Genomic DNA, 15,665 nt, shown 5'->3' with positions numbered 1-15,665 from the left:
TTAACACCTCACTTGCACCAATGGACAGATCACCCAGACAGAAAGTTAATAAGGAAACACAAGCTTTAAATGACACAATAGACCAGATAGAGTTAATTGATATTTATAGCACATTCCATCCAAAAACAGATTACACTCTCTGCTCAAGTGCACATGGAACATTCTCCAGGATAGATCACATCTTGGGTCACAAATCAAGCCTCGGTAAATTTAAGAAAATTGAAATCATATCAAGCATCTTTTCCAACCACAACGCTATGAGATTAGAAATAAATTACAGGGGGAAAAACGTAAAAAACACGACCACATGGAGGCTACACAATACATTACTAAATAACCAAGAGATCACTATAGAAATCAAAGAGGAAATCAAAAAATACCTAGGACAAATGACAACGAAAACACAACAATCCAAAACCTATGGGATGCAGCAAAAGCAGTTCTAAGAGGGAAGTTTATAGCAATACAATTCTACCTCGAGAACAATAAAAATCTCAAATAAACAATCAAACCTTACACCTAAACAAACTAGAGAAAGAAGAATAAACAATACCCAAAGTTAGTAGAAGGAAAGAAATCATAAAGATCAGAGCAGAAATAAATGAAATAGAAACAAAGAAAACTATAGCAAAGATCAATAAAACTAAAAGCTGCTTCTTTGAGAAGACAAAATTGATAAACCTTTAGCCAGACTCATCAAGAAAAAGAGGGAGAGGACTTAAATCAATAAAATTAGAAATGAAAAAGAAGTTACAGCAGACAGCCCAGATATACAAAGCATCCTAAGACACTACTACAAGCAACTCTATGCCAATAAAATGGACAACCTGGAAGAAATGGACAAATTCTTAGGAAGGTATAACCTTCCAAGACTGAACCAGGAAGAAACATAAAATATAAACAGACCAATCACAAGCAGTAAAATTGAAATTATGATTAAAAATCTTCCAACAAACAAAAGTCCAGGACCAGATGGCTTCACAGGTGAATTCTATCAAACATTTAGAGAAGAGCTAACACCAATCCTCTTCAAACCCTTCCAAAAAATTGCAGAGGAAGGAACACTCCCAAACTCATTCTATGAGGCCACCATCACCCTGACACCAAAACCAGACAGAGATACTACAAAAAGAGAAAATTACGGACTAACATCACTGATTAATATAGATGCAAAAATCCTCAACAAAATACTAGCAAACAGAATCCAACAACACATTAAAAGGATCATACACCATGATCAAGCGAGATTTATGCTGGGATGCAAGGATTCTTCAATATACGCAAATCAATCAATGTGATACACCATATTAAAAAATCGAAGAATAAAAACCATATGATCACCGCAATAGATGCAGAAAAAGCTTTTGACAAAATTCAACACCCATCTATGATAAAAACTCTCCAGAAAGTGGGCAGAGAGGGAACCTACTTCAACATAATAAAGGCCATAAACGAAAAATCCGCAGCAAACATCATTCTCAATGGTGAAGAACTGAAAGCATTTCCTCTAAGATCAGGAACAAGACAAGGATGTCCACTCTCACCACTATTATTCAACCTAGTTTTGGAAGTCCTAGCCATGGCAATCAGAGAAGAAAAAGAAATAAAAGGAATACAAATTGGAAAAGAAGAAGTAAATCTGTCACTGTTTGCAGATGACATGATACTATACATAGAGAATCCTAAAGATGCCACCAGAAAACTACTAGAGCTAATCAGTGAATTTGGTAAAGTTGCAGGATACAAAATTAATGCATAGAAATCTCTTGCATTGCTATACACTAACAACGAAAGATCAGAAGGAGAAATTAAGGAAAGAATCCCATTCACCATTGCAACAAAAAGAATAAAATACCTAGGAATAAACCTACCTAAGGAGGTAAAAGAACTGTACTCAGAAAACTGTAAGACACTGATGAAAGAAATCAAAGATGACACAAACAGATGGAGAGATATACCATGTTCTTGGATTGGAAGAATCAACATCATGAAAATGACTCTACTACCCAAAGCAATCTACAGATTCAATGCAATCCCTATCAAATTACCAATGGCATTTTTTACAGAACTAGAACAAAAGATCTTAAAATTTGTATGGAGACACAAAAGACCCCAAATAGCCAAAGCAGTCTTGAGGGAAAAAAATGGAGTTGGAGGCATCAGACTCCCTGACTTCAGACTATACTACAAAGCTACAGTAATTAAGACAATATGGCAAAAAACCCCAGAAATATAGATCAATGGAACAGGATAGAAAGCCCAGAGATAAACCCACGCACCTATGGTCAACTAATCTATGACAAAGGAGGCAAGGATATACAACGGAGAAAAGACAGTCTCTTCAATAAGTGGTGCTGGGAAAACTGGACAGCTACATGTAAAAGAATGAAATTAGAACACTTCCTAACACCATACACAAAAATAAACTCAAAATGGATTAAAACCTAAATGTAAGACCGGACACTATAAAACTCTTAGAGGAAAACATCAAAGAACACTCTTTCACATAAATCACAGCAAGATCTTTTTTGATCCAACTCCTAGAGTCACGGAAGTAAAAACAAAACTAAACAAATGGGACCTAATGAAACTTAAAAGCTTTTGCACAGCAAAGGAAAGCATAAACAAGACAAAAAGACAACCCTCAGAATGGGAGAAAATATTTGCAAATGAATCAACGGACAAAGGATGAATCTCCAAAATATATAAACAGCTCATGCAGCTCAATATTAAAAAAACAAACAACCCAATCCAAAAATGGGCAGAAGACCTAAATAGACATTTCTCCAAAGAAGACATATAGATGGGCAAGAAGCACGTGAAAAGCTGCTCAACATCACTAATTATTAGAGAAATGTAAATCAAAACTACAGTGAGGTATCACCTCACACCAGTTAGAATGGGCATCATCAGAAAATCTGCAAACAACAAATGCTAGAGAGGGTGTGGAGAAAAGGGAACCCTCTTGCACTGTTGGTGAGAATGTAAATTGATACAGCCACTATGGAGAACAGTATGGAGGTTCCTTAAAAAACTAAAAATAGAATTACCATATGAGCCAGCAATTCCACTACTGGGCATATACCCAGAGAAAACCATAGTTCAAAAGGCACATGCACCCCAGTGTTCATTGCAGCACTATTTACAATAGCCAGGACATGGAAGCAACCTAAATGCCCATCGACAGACAAATGGATAAAGAAGATGTGGTACATATATAATAGAATATTATTCAGCTATTAAACGGAAAGAAATTGGGTCATTTGTAGAGACATGGATGGATCTAGAGACTGTCATACAGAGTGAAGTTAAGTCACAAAGAGAAAAACAAATATTGTATATTAACGCATATGTGTGGAACCTAGAAAAATGGTACAGATGAACCGGTTTGAAGGCAGAAATAGAGACACAGATGTAGAGAACAAACGTATGGACACCAAGGGGGGAAAGTGGCAGGGGGTGGGAGTGGTGGTGGGATGAATGGGGAGATTGGGATTGACACGTATACATTAATACGTATAAAATGGATAACTAATAAGAAACTGCTGTATAAAAACAAATAAATAAAATAAAATTCAAAAATTTAAAAAAAGAAAAGAAAAGATAAATTTCCCTTCTACATTCCAATGGCCTATCTTGCATACCCCTTGGGGTTTACATAACCCAGGTTAGAGATCATAAGGCCAACATTAAAAGTAAAATGAATAACTTCCTGGACCTGTTTCCCCTAGACCAACAAATTAATCTTATTAGATCTTCCCACTCCAATGCTGAAAAGGGGCAAGCACCAACCCAAGGAAAATAGGAGAAATTTGGCAAAGTTGGCCTAAGGACATGGAAGCAACCTAACTGTCCATCAACCGATGAATGGATAAAGATGATGTGGCACATGTATACAATGGAATATTACTCAGCCATAAAAAGAAATGAAATTGAGTTATTTGTAGTGAGGTGGATGGACCTAGAGTCTGTCATACAGAGTGAAGTAAGTCAGAAAGAAAAAAACAGATACCATATGCTAACACATATATATGGAATTTAAAAAAAAAAACTGGTTCTGATGAACCTAGGAGCAGGACAGGAATAAAGACACAGATGTAGAGAGTGGACTTGAGGACAGAGCGGTGGGGTGGGCGGGGGAGGCGAAGCTGGGATGAAGTGAGAGTGTAGCACTGACATATATACACTACCAAATGTACAATAGATAGCTAGTGCGAGATCAGTTCGGTGCTTTGTGACCACCTAGAGGGGTGGTATAGGGAGGGTAGGAGGGAGGCTCAAGAAGGAGGGGATATGCGGATATATGTATACATGTAGCTGATCCACTTTGTTATACAGCAGAAACTAACACGACATTGTAAAACAATTATACTCCAACAAAGATGTAAAAAAACAAAAGTTGGCCTAAGGGTAAGCAGGTCAGAGACCCCTCTTACAATATAAGCTCCATGGAATTAAGACTCCATGGGAATGAATCACTAGATCAGCTCCAAAGACATCATCCTAACTGGAGGTTTTCAGCCCATAAAGCAACATACCCTAGTACCATGTCCCAATAAATGTCCTTGGACATAAGCCATCTATATATATCAGCTCAGGCAATGAGAAGGGCTTGGAGGAACTCTGAGTTTTCCCTAAAGACCAAACATGTCCTCTAAATAAGTGTAATATTAATAACATCTTAAGTTGGGCAATACAGATTATAAGACTATGCCAGATACATATAAATCATATATTTATAATGATTTATCTTCTTTTCTATACACAGGCAGTCATCTGGCAGATCACAGTTTAAGCCAAACATGCTGTTCCCAAATCAAAAACAGTATTAATCAAGTATACATGCTGTATAAAAGTGGTCTTTCCTAAGTATATATAGACTAAGAGGACAAGACAGTAGCCAATTGTAAAACACTGTATTATGTCAGATTATCTTTGAGTTTCATAGCATGCTGCTCAAATTTCCTGGCTTTCTTCTTTTTAATTTCTAAACTAACTTTGCTACAAAATATCAAGAAATGAAAAAAGAAACCTTCATCTGGATAACAGAATACTTAAGCCCTTCCTAAAGTAGATTTTACAAACATATTTAAAAACACTTAAGGACACTAAAATGCTTTCTGAAAAACTAGCCCAGGGAAAAACACTGTTTTTCCTTCCTTGTTGCCAATTTCCCTGTCATACATCTAAAGCATTAAATATGAAGCTGACCATCCCTGCTCCCTGAAAGGGAAAAAAAAAGAAAAAAAAAATCTGGGCTACCATCTCATCAAAACTAGCAACATCTAACATGAAGGAATCAACCCCTTTTTAACTATTCTTTTCATCCTTTGATCGCTTCTTATATAGTTACTTCGCATTGTCTTAAGAATCAAAGCTTTGGCTGAAATGATAACCAAATTAAAAGATCCCCACACCTATGAATTTATTTACGTTCTCATCCATTGTATTTTCCTTGTTTCCTCCCTTCTTTAAGGAAGATGGGGTCCCTTCTCCAAGATAACTAAGTACTCTAATAAAAACTATTTTTTAAAAAGTACTACTGGCGGGACTTCCCTTGCAGTCCGGTGGTTAGGACTCTGAGTTTCCACTCCAGGGGTCAACGGTTCGATCCCTGGTTGGGGAACTAAGATCCCGCATGCTGCAGGGCGCAGCCAAGAAAATAAATATTATTGGCTTTTATTTCAATAAGGTTGCCTAATCATACATGAATATCTCTCTTCCAAATTCCCATTGAAACAAGAGAAAAAATAGCTTAAAACTAAATTAAAAATATAATCACACTAGAAAACAAAAAAGGATGCCATTAGCAATTTAGAGTTTTAAAAAACTCTACATCCATGGTTCTGAAACTTTAGCATGCATCAAAATCATCTAGAGGGCTGATTAAAACACAGGCTGTAGGACTCCACCTTCAGGGTTTCTGATTCAGTAGGTCTGGGGCTCAAGATTTTGTATGTTTAACAAGTTTCCAGGTGATGCTGATTCTGTTGGTCTGAGGACCACATTATAAGAACCACCATGCTAAGTAAATAGAGATCATTAAAAGGAACATTTTTTATTAATTCTAATTAGCATCCTCAGAGAGACTCAAACGAATGGTGCAACCTTTTTTTTTTTTTTTAAGTGGAAAGCAATTGGAAAATAAAACAGTTCTGGAAAACTGGAAAAAATATCATTTCCAAATTAAAAATAAAAATTGGAAGGGCTAAATAACAACTACAACCCAATATAGCAGTGTGGAAAATGGTCTAAGACATCTTCCAAAACACAGAGCAAAAGACAAAGAGATGGAAAACATGAGAGAAAAATTAACAAGCATGAAGGGTCAATATCTACCTAATAGGTTTCTGGAGAAAGAACAAACACATCACAAAAGTAATCAATGAAGAAATTTTCCCTGAGCTGAAAAAGACTCAAGCCTTGTATTGCTTGGCCAATTTCCAAACAGGTAAAAAAATGTAAAGCCAACAACCAGACACATATTTGTGACTATTCTAAACTTAAAGACATAAAGAAAACTCTTAAAAGCTTTAAAGGGAAAAACACAGGTTATTACAAAGCAATATAAATCAGACTAGCATCAGACATCTCATTAGCATGCTAGAAGAAAATGCAATATTATTTTCAAGGTTCAGAGAGGAAATTATTAGAAACCTGGAATTCTACATCTAGTCAAACTATCATATATTAAGGCAAAATAAAGACATCTTCAGAAATTTAAGAACTAAGTAAATTGACTTCCTGTATCAGTTTCCCACTCCTACTGTAAGAAATTATCACAGAAGTTCAAAATAGGTTTCAATGAGCTAGAATTAAGGTGCTGAGAGGATTACATACCTTTTGGAGGCTCTAAGGGAAAAGCCACTTCCTTGGCTTCTAGAGGCTGCCTGAATTCCTTGACTAGTGGTCCCCTTCCATGTTCATCATCATTATTAAATATAACCAGTACTTATGGCAGATTTTTGAGTTCTTTAAAGACATGTGAATGACTAGAGCTACACTATATGCCCGACAGAGTAAATGAAAAACATCAGTATGCTCTTAATCATTGCCTTAAAAAACATTTTAATAAATTAGTATTTCTATTAATAAATACCTACCGAATCATTCGCTGATAAAGCAAGTGCAAGGTTCACTGTAAGAAACAAAAAAGTAATTAAATTTAGTAACTTTCCTTCTACTAAAATTCATTTTGTCTTTTAATATGTTCAATGTAACAACCAAGGCAAATAAAGTTTTAATATATCTCCATTATAAAAATCAAGGACATGGAGAGAATACAGAAAGTAAAAAACACAAAAAAGAAAGTAACATTTCAACATAAACAGTAGATGTCTGCCCCAAAATTATCATTTTAAATAATCCATTTATCATCTGTTACAATTGTATTTAAATAACCCAAGTTTTTTTTTAAATGATGTTAATGGTATATATCATTCAATTATTTTCAAAAATATATTTTGCAGAAAAATTACCTACTTTTTAATAAATAAAAATGGATGTGATCCTATTGCTTTTTAAAAATAAATGCTGGTAATGCAGGAATTCCAAATATCTAACTCACAAATACCCATGTAAATGAAAGGTTGGACCAGTGAGCAGAGGGAAGAAAGGAAGGTAAAAGGCAAGGCAGTGAAACATTTTCCCAAAAGTACCTATTGTTAGTGAATCCCAAAGACATAAAGGGGGAAAGCAGTAGTCCCCAAAACCACCTTTAGCCCAGCAATAAGTATATGCTACATCTGAGATGAAAAAGAGGTCCAAAAGTAACACATTCCCAAAACTGATAAATAAATAGACCCTCATACTGTGGATCACAATTCCTTACAGAACAGTGTTATAAATGATGCCGATATTGTTTCCTTTAAAGTATTTAAGAGCATAAACTTTCAAGGATGACCTGGTTCAAACCCCAGTTTCACCACTCTCTGTTTTATAGTCTTGAGTAGAATATTTTACCCCAAGCCTGTTTCTTCCTCTATAAAATGAGGTCCTATTTCATAACTGTTGTGAGAATTAAATCAAATACTGTATGTACTATAGTATTATGCCTAAGGCATGGAACTTGACAAATTAATTTTTATAAATTATAAAATAATTCTGAATTTCAGGTTAAACATAATCCAACTTTTAGGCAGAAACTTTTAGAGAGTAATTCATTTTAATGTGAGGGTCTTTCTGCATTTACATCATAGAATCACAGAGCATGTCTGTATTAATCAAATGTCATCATTTTAATACAAAATATCTCCAGCATACATATTCAAATAGGAAGTATTTTGAGATAGTTTGGAACAGGAATAAATACATATAATGGAAAGAAATAGAATACCAACAGAGTTACATAGAAACAATCTATTTCTAAGGCTTATGTATGCAGATAGAGCTGTTATGAAACAACATAGGCCAATTATTTGGGACAAGTGGTATGATGCTAACAAAGAAAAAAAAGCAAGGAAGGCACACTTACTGAAGCACTTATGTGTCAAACACTGTACATTTTCTCATATATTTTCCTGTCTAACTGCTGTCACATTCCATGATAACAGATGATCTTACAACCAAAAACAATGAACAATTTGTTTTACACAAGTGCTAGCCTACAGACCCAACAAACTATATTGCACAAAACCCGAAGAACTTATAGCTATTATCATGAAAACACTTTCCATCTTTAACCAGTACAAGTAAACACAGAGCTTGCAAAAGGATTCACACCACTGAATACAGGTAAATGTACTCTGAATTTTCAAAACACAAGTAGAGGTGGATTCTAGAACCAAAAACTAAGAGCTTCCAAATTTTAAAAACAAAATACCAAATAGGTGGATGGTAGGTCCTTAAGAAAGAAAGCCAAAATGTGTAGGATATGGCATAAATTCATTAAGAAAAATCACTAACTAATTATTTTTAATAATAATATAGTATCTATCAAATAGTATATTAGGGGTCTATCATAACTACAATACTTAGTAAATCTTAATTTCTTCAAAACAGCTGAAAAACTCTTCCACAGTTACATTCAGGTCAAAATGGGAAAAAAAACTGAGCTAATAACACTATACAGTTGGATTTGTAGCTGGTTGTACAACTATAAAACTGCTGCATCTAGGAATTACCAAATATGGCTTTGAGTCAAGACACAAGATCTCTAGTGAAAGTCACAGAACTCTGTACCTGGCCCTTTTTATTTGAAAATGTCATTGGTTTCAATGGAACTAAGGAATTTTAAGGTACATATATGCCCCTACTTTAGCTTACTATCTGAGAAAAAAAAAAAAAAAATTTAGAGATCTTAGGGGGGCAGGGCAAGATGGAGTAGGTAATTAAGAGGTACAAACTACTATGTATAAAATAAATAAGCTACAAGGAAAAATTGTACAACACAGGGAATATATCCAATATTTTATAATAACTATAAATGGGCTATAACCTTTAAAAATGGTACACTATGTTGTACACCTGAAACTTATATAATATTGTACATCAGCTACACTTCAATTTTTAAAAAATGCAGAAATTTGAGTCAAAAGCTAAAAAAAAAATACATACATAAATACATAAAAGATCTTTAACAGTGTAGAACTGTGCCAAAATTAACAAAATGAAATAAGGATGGTTACTTTTTTAAAATCAACTGCAAAAAAGATAGGTTGGATAAGACCTGAATTAAGCCATTCCTATTAAAATGACTGAAAATTTTAAATGAGGCAACAATAAGACTTGAGAGCTTTATGACTCCAAATTAATAATACAAGTTGCCTCTGTTGAGTTGAATTGGAAGGAGGGGAGTTACCTTTTTACATTACTACACTGAAAATTTTTGTTAGAAATAAAAAGTTTCTTTTGAAAACATCTGGGAATACCTGGTCATTAGTCCTGGATGGTAACTCTTCTATTTCTGGGGGCACTTCTTTTATGGGTTCTGAAAGCAGCATTTCAGTCACAATGAAATCTATAATCAATTTTAAAAAGCCACCAAAAAACAAATTCTCTGCTCCAGTATATTAATATAAAAGATACAAAGCTTAAAAGATATTTTAAATAATTAAAACATTTTCAAATATTAGATATATGTTGACTTTATAAATGCTGAAAATTATATTATGGTTAAATGAAAATAAGCCACAATAATGTAAACAATCTCATTGCAACTACTTAGCTATGTGTACACTGAAAAAGACTAGAAAGGAACATCAAAGAACAGAAATAAATTTAGTGTTAAACTTACTAAATGTTTAATAATAATAATAACAGCAACCAAATATTGAGTACTTACTACGTATGAGACAGTGGGCTAAGTAGTTAGCTTGTTTAATTAATTTGCATAACCATCCTATGAAAAAGATTATGATCATTGCCATTTTACAGTTAAGTAAACTGAAGATGTGATGGGCAACCTGACCACCTTTTCCTCAGTTAAGGAGTCAAAGACCTGGCTACATATCTAGTTTTGTCTACCTCCAAAATCTAAGCTCCCAATCACTACCAACTCCTCATCCTAAGGAAGCAGCTGTTAGGAACTTCACAAATACTTTTTTAAGAACAAAACTATAATTTTAATATTGTGCACTTGCCAGCTGGCATAAAGTCCTAATCAAGATGAGAATTAATATCCTATAATACCTGCTGTAGTAGACTTTCCAACTCCACCCTTTCCAGAAGCCACAACTATAACTTGTTTAACACCGTCTATTGGTTTCTGCTTTGGAAGTCCTCGAGACATGATTTGTGTTCTTCTTTGTTTTAGGGTCTCACTCTCAGCACCAGAGAACTTAAGAAGAAGAAAAAAAAACAGTTTTAAAACAAGCCATCTCCATTATCACGCTGTAAAAGTAAAAACAATCCGGTACTTGCAATTAACAGGGCTTTCTTTTCTACTCTAATTCTGCTCATCTCCACTATTTAGGCCTTAAGTGTTATTTACCTATTGCTATTGATCACAATTGCAGAGACACATTGTTTAAACTGAAATTTATTTGCCAGGGTATGCAGACGTTAAAAATGGAAAGTAAATAAGCTGCCTCTTTCCAGAGTTAAATCCTCCACGTGTTTTCCTTCTCTTTAACCTATTTTCTAAATAAACCAACACTAAGAAAACAAGTGCAAGTCACACATCCATGTTCTAACCATCTATTTTACGCCCCTCTAAGCCTCGGCCTGGTCCCACTGGGGGCCCGCCTGGGTGGGGACGTCCAGAACTGGGGTCTCACTGAGCCGCCAAGGGGGCGGGTGCCCACGAGGCAGTGAAGCGAGTCCTCGGCAAGAGGCAATTCCAAAGCACCCGCAGCCCTGGCGCCCCAGCGTCTCGGACCCGCCCGCCTCCACCTGCTCTGCAGCACCACGGACCTGGCGCCCCAAAACCAACACTCGGCCTCCCCCAAGCGGGACACAGGCGCCGCCGTAGCCCCGAAGCGACGCCCCCCCAAAAAGCAGCAAACGCTGCCAAGTCCTCATGACGCAGAACGCTGCCTTGAGCCCAACCCGGAAACCGTCGCGGCAAGCGCTGGGTGATGACGTCACATGGCAACGCTCGGCTTCCTCTCCTTAACGACTAGCCTCCTTTGAGTTTCTTCAACCCAGGAATACAACATGTCGTGATCTCGTCTGTAGCCAGGTACAGCGTTTTTACCATTTTACAGCGTTTTACCAAATGTTTGGGAAGCATTTTCACGTACCTCCTCTAATTTGGCCCTCACAGAAGTTCTGGAGTAGGTAGGTAGGAGACTCTTACTAGGATCCTCTTTTCATAGGTAAGAAAACTGAGACTTAGAAAGTTTAGAAAACTGACCCAGATGAGAAGTAGGAAATGGTGGAAGTTAAAAATGACTCCAGGCGTTCTCACAGCGCAGAATATAGTCACTTAAACACTGCCACTGTTAAGGATTTTATCTTTTGTTCTTTTCCCCCCTGAGTCATCTACAGTAATAGTCGGCTTTGTGTTGACATTTACTGCTGTGTTGCTGATAATTCTCTGAGAGAGAAGTCGGGGTGCTTTGCTAGGGTCGAAAAAGTTTAATTAAATCAGAAAGCGGGTCTAATGAAGCAAATTTCATTCAAGAAGCAACTTAAGTGAGACAAAGCTTGAGGAAGGAAATGGAATTCATCCAGGTAAAAGGAAGGACATATCCCTACATTCAAAGAAGGTGAAAGTGAAGGAAATCGCTTTAGGAGAGAAAGCTGGAAAGCTGATACAGGAGCCCAGACCCAGCAAAAGAATCATTTAGGGTGTAGAGTGGTTTACCTTTGCATATTCTCCACAATATTTTCTAAGGTTGATTTTCATTTCTTTTATGTGCTTATCTGTAGAGAGTCTCTTGTGTAATCATTCAGCTTATTTTGCTCTAATCTGATCTTTAATTTCCTTAGTTTTAATACAGGCATAACATATCAACCTCAAAGAATTATTGTAAGAATTAAATGAAATATTACCAGCAATGTACATTCAATTTAGTAAGCAGTGAAAAGAATTTTCAGTTCCTTGCTTTCCCCCCCAATCTCACAACTTTGTCCCTGCATTCAGCGTTCTTCTTCTTACATTAGGTTTAACACTCTTACTTATTGTTTTATATCAATTTTTTATTTTATTACTTTGTGATGTGTTTTCACAGTTAATTTTATCCATTTTTAAATTTGCATCTGCTCAATTTTTATAAATTATAAGCCAAAAAATAGGGCTAAGGGGAAATAGCTGTCAGAATAATCCATTTACTAAACAAGAAATATTGAAAATCTCTTTCTCTCCAGGTAGCTTTTCAAGTTCTTCCAGAATTCTACCAAAGATTCATTCATGTAACAAATATTTATTGAGCAACTATTATGCACCAAGCACTACCCTAATCTTAGGGTTTTCAATACTAAACCTGACATAATCTTTCCACTCAATGACTTTACAATCCAGTGCAAGAGACAGAATAAGTTTACAAACAATTACAGTATGGTGTGATAAGTATAGGAGAAAATCACTGAGTGATACAAAAGTATAAAGGAGGAGCACTGAATTCAATCAGAGAAGACTGCTGAATAGGGTAACATCTAAGCTTAATCCTGTGTGTGGGTAATGTGTAGGAGTCAGCAGGGAGAATGGCTACAGGGTTGTTGTGCAGAAGTAAGAAATGAATTGTTAAGAACTGCAAATAATCTGTGTGGCTTGAGGATAGACTGTGAGGTGCAAGACTGAAAGAGATGAGGATAGAGATTGGTAGGGTGATAGCTACCCAGATCATGAAAGGCTTTATACATCATGCAAAGGAATTTGGACTTTATCCTGAGGGAACCATAGAAGGGTTTTAAGCAGGAAAGCAGCATGATCAGATTTGTGTTTTAGAAATACCACTATGATTGACAGGCAGAAAAAGGATAGGAGGGGTCAGATCAGAGGCAGGGAAACAGGAGGTTACTGCAATAATCCGAAAGAGATGTTGAAAGCTTGACTTAACGTCTCTAAATTTCACTTTGCTTATCTAGAAAATAGATAATACCTATTTGTAGAGTTGTCATGTGGTTGAATTTAAAATAATGCACATAGAATGCCTATCACATAGTACACATACTCAATAAATATTAGCTATTGTGTTGCTTATTGGGTTGTACAGAGTTTATAATGTAGGCAACTAGATGAGCAGTACTGACACTCTGAGAGAGAGCATAAGGGGAAGAACAAGTGAGACTAATGTCTGTAGAATGAATGAATGGTTAATTTGATTTATCCTTCAGCAGATTAGGGTATCAAGAGAGTAGTAGAGCTGTCCATTGTTTCTTCTCCAACAACCACTGCCACACACACACACACACACACACACACACACACCCATGGCCCTTTCTCAAGAGTATTCTCCTTTAGTTCCTAAGAACTGCTAAATCATTTGACCCCATCTCCATGGTTACTGATTGGATTAAAGATTGACATACCACCAAAATTGGACCAATCATATTCTTTCCCCAGAGAATTTAAAACATCAGAGCTGCTACTCAATCTTAGTTTGCCTTTGAACTGATAAGGCTAAAGTGACCATTTTCTACTTTGTACACAGAGAAGTAGAAAAAGCCGATGCCAAGAAAGAAAAATAAAGCAGACCATAAGAGATCATGTGCCCAGAAAAGGAAGGGATAACAGCTGTACTGATTCATAACAGCTTTCCAGTTCCTGCTTCTAGTCCACAGTGAAGTTCAGCTATACTTCCTATCCTTAGGTCCATGAGATATACTTACATCCAACCAACAAATTCTCTTTCTACCTTGGCCTAATTTGGGTGTGTTTCTGTGTACTTGTAACCATGGTGATATATATTTTGTAACATTTATAGAGGATTTTCCCCTTATAATTCCTTGTACCTCATATAGCCCTTCCCCATTCGGACATGACAAGCACAGTGGTGACAAACACAATGACAAAAGCCAATAGCTGAGGGTAACAAAGTGGAAGTATGGCAGGAAGATGAATTCCTGGTTACACAGTGAAGCTGCTATGCCAGTCCTGGCCTGTGTCTCCAGACCTCTTGTTGTGTGAGATAGTTACTTGTTTAAACCACTGTTGGTTAGGATTTCTTTCATTTGAAGTGAGAATAATCTGTGCCTATTACAGCTCCTAAGAAGGAACCCCATACACTTTAACTGCCTCTCCCCCAAGATTAGCCCCAGTGAGGAAAAGGAACAAGAAAGCCCCAAATCAGTTTGGGGGATTGAAGAACAACAAAATCAATGCCCCCATTCCCAGAAAGAACTCAGTGTAGTGGCAGGACCACAGAATGAAAATGGTTGAGTGTTGTGTTTAGGCAGACAGCCTGAGGCAGCTTCATAGGGTTTGCCCCCTACAAAGAGCCACAGGACTGGCTGGGAGAAAGCTGATCCTTAAAGAGAGCTTAATGTCAAGAAAATGGTCAAGACTTGGCAACAATCTTCATGGTTAAGTGTGTGGCATCACAATGGATGCTGGTATGGATAGACAAGGACCTTGAGGATTAAATTCACATCACCATGTGGACATCTGGACACTACATAGACACAACCCTGGTATCTATGGTGGAATCTGTACTTATCAAGATTAAGTTTCTACCACCCTGAGAGAATTTTACAAATACTGATCAAAACAAAGAGGATTGTTTTGTATGTCTCCTATGTGTAGGGTAATATCTTATACTGTTTTCTAAAAAGGAAGTATTTGTATCTGCTAGATTACCCTCCCTAAAATACATATATATCCATATATATATATACATATATGTATGTATATATTTATATTCTCAGGTGACCAAGGACTCACTGAAAGTTCAGATACCCACAAATGAGGAGCCTGCCTTATTCCCTGCCCATAAGCCTCAGGACTGCCTCAGTGTTTCATTCCTTTGCTCAACTCACTAAGGAAGAATAAGGTGTTGTGGACAGTTTCCAGTCTCTTGAATATTCTAAATAAAGCTCGAAAACTAGTGCTAGTTCCTTCAGTTTCAGGTGACTGTCCCCAACTGAACCTCTCATCCTGTTCAAAGGGCTCGCTGAAAAGAAAACCCCACCCCATCCATGGACTTGTCTAAATGACAATCCCATTCATTGACCCTACTTTGCCCCATAGTGTGATTTGTTTCCAAATCTCTCTATTCATGACTAAGCATGAAACTGGCTTTATCTACATCTAATACAAATGTTCACATTAAAATATAGAGTAA

General features: G+C 36.4%; 1 protein-coding gene across 9 annotated transcripts in view; it reads right to left on the bottom strand.

Annotated features, from left to right (window-relative positions):
- The window catches only part of NUBPL (NUBP iron-sulfur cluster assembly factor, mitochondrial), a 351,028-nt gene that overhangs the window by 240,830 nt on the left and 94,533 nt on the right, over positions 1-15,665 (bottom strand). For 4 of the 9 annotated variants that reach the window (XM_081229690.1, XM_081229691.1, XM_081229693.1 and 1 more), the window contains exons 2-3: positions 10,630-10,777; positions 7,104-7,138 (exon numbers count right to left, since the gene is read on the bottom strand). In XM_081229690.1, the coding sequence (XP_081085816.1) occupies positions 7,104-7,138; positions 10,630-10,729 (135 nt within the window). In that variant the 5' untranslated portion in view covers positions 10,730-10,777. Of the gene's footprint in view, positions 1-7,103; positions 7,139-10,629; positions 10,778-11,331; positions 11,479-15,665 lie in introns of those variants that run through there. The other 5 variants (XM_081229686.1, XM_081229688.1, XM_081229687.1 and 2 more) reach the window with 3 other exon arrangements.

Source organism: Mesoplodon bidens, assembly GCF_964165515.1.
Source record: "Mesoplodon bidens genome assembly, chromosome: 3".
Classification (NCBI taxonomy): Eukaryota; Metazoa; Chordata; class Mammalia; order Artiodactyla; family Ziphiidae; genus Mesoplodon; species Mesoplodon bidens.
The sequence above is the reverse complement of the archived record's forward strand: the minus strand, read 5'-3'. Positions and strand labels throughout refer to the sequence as shown.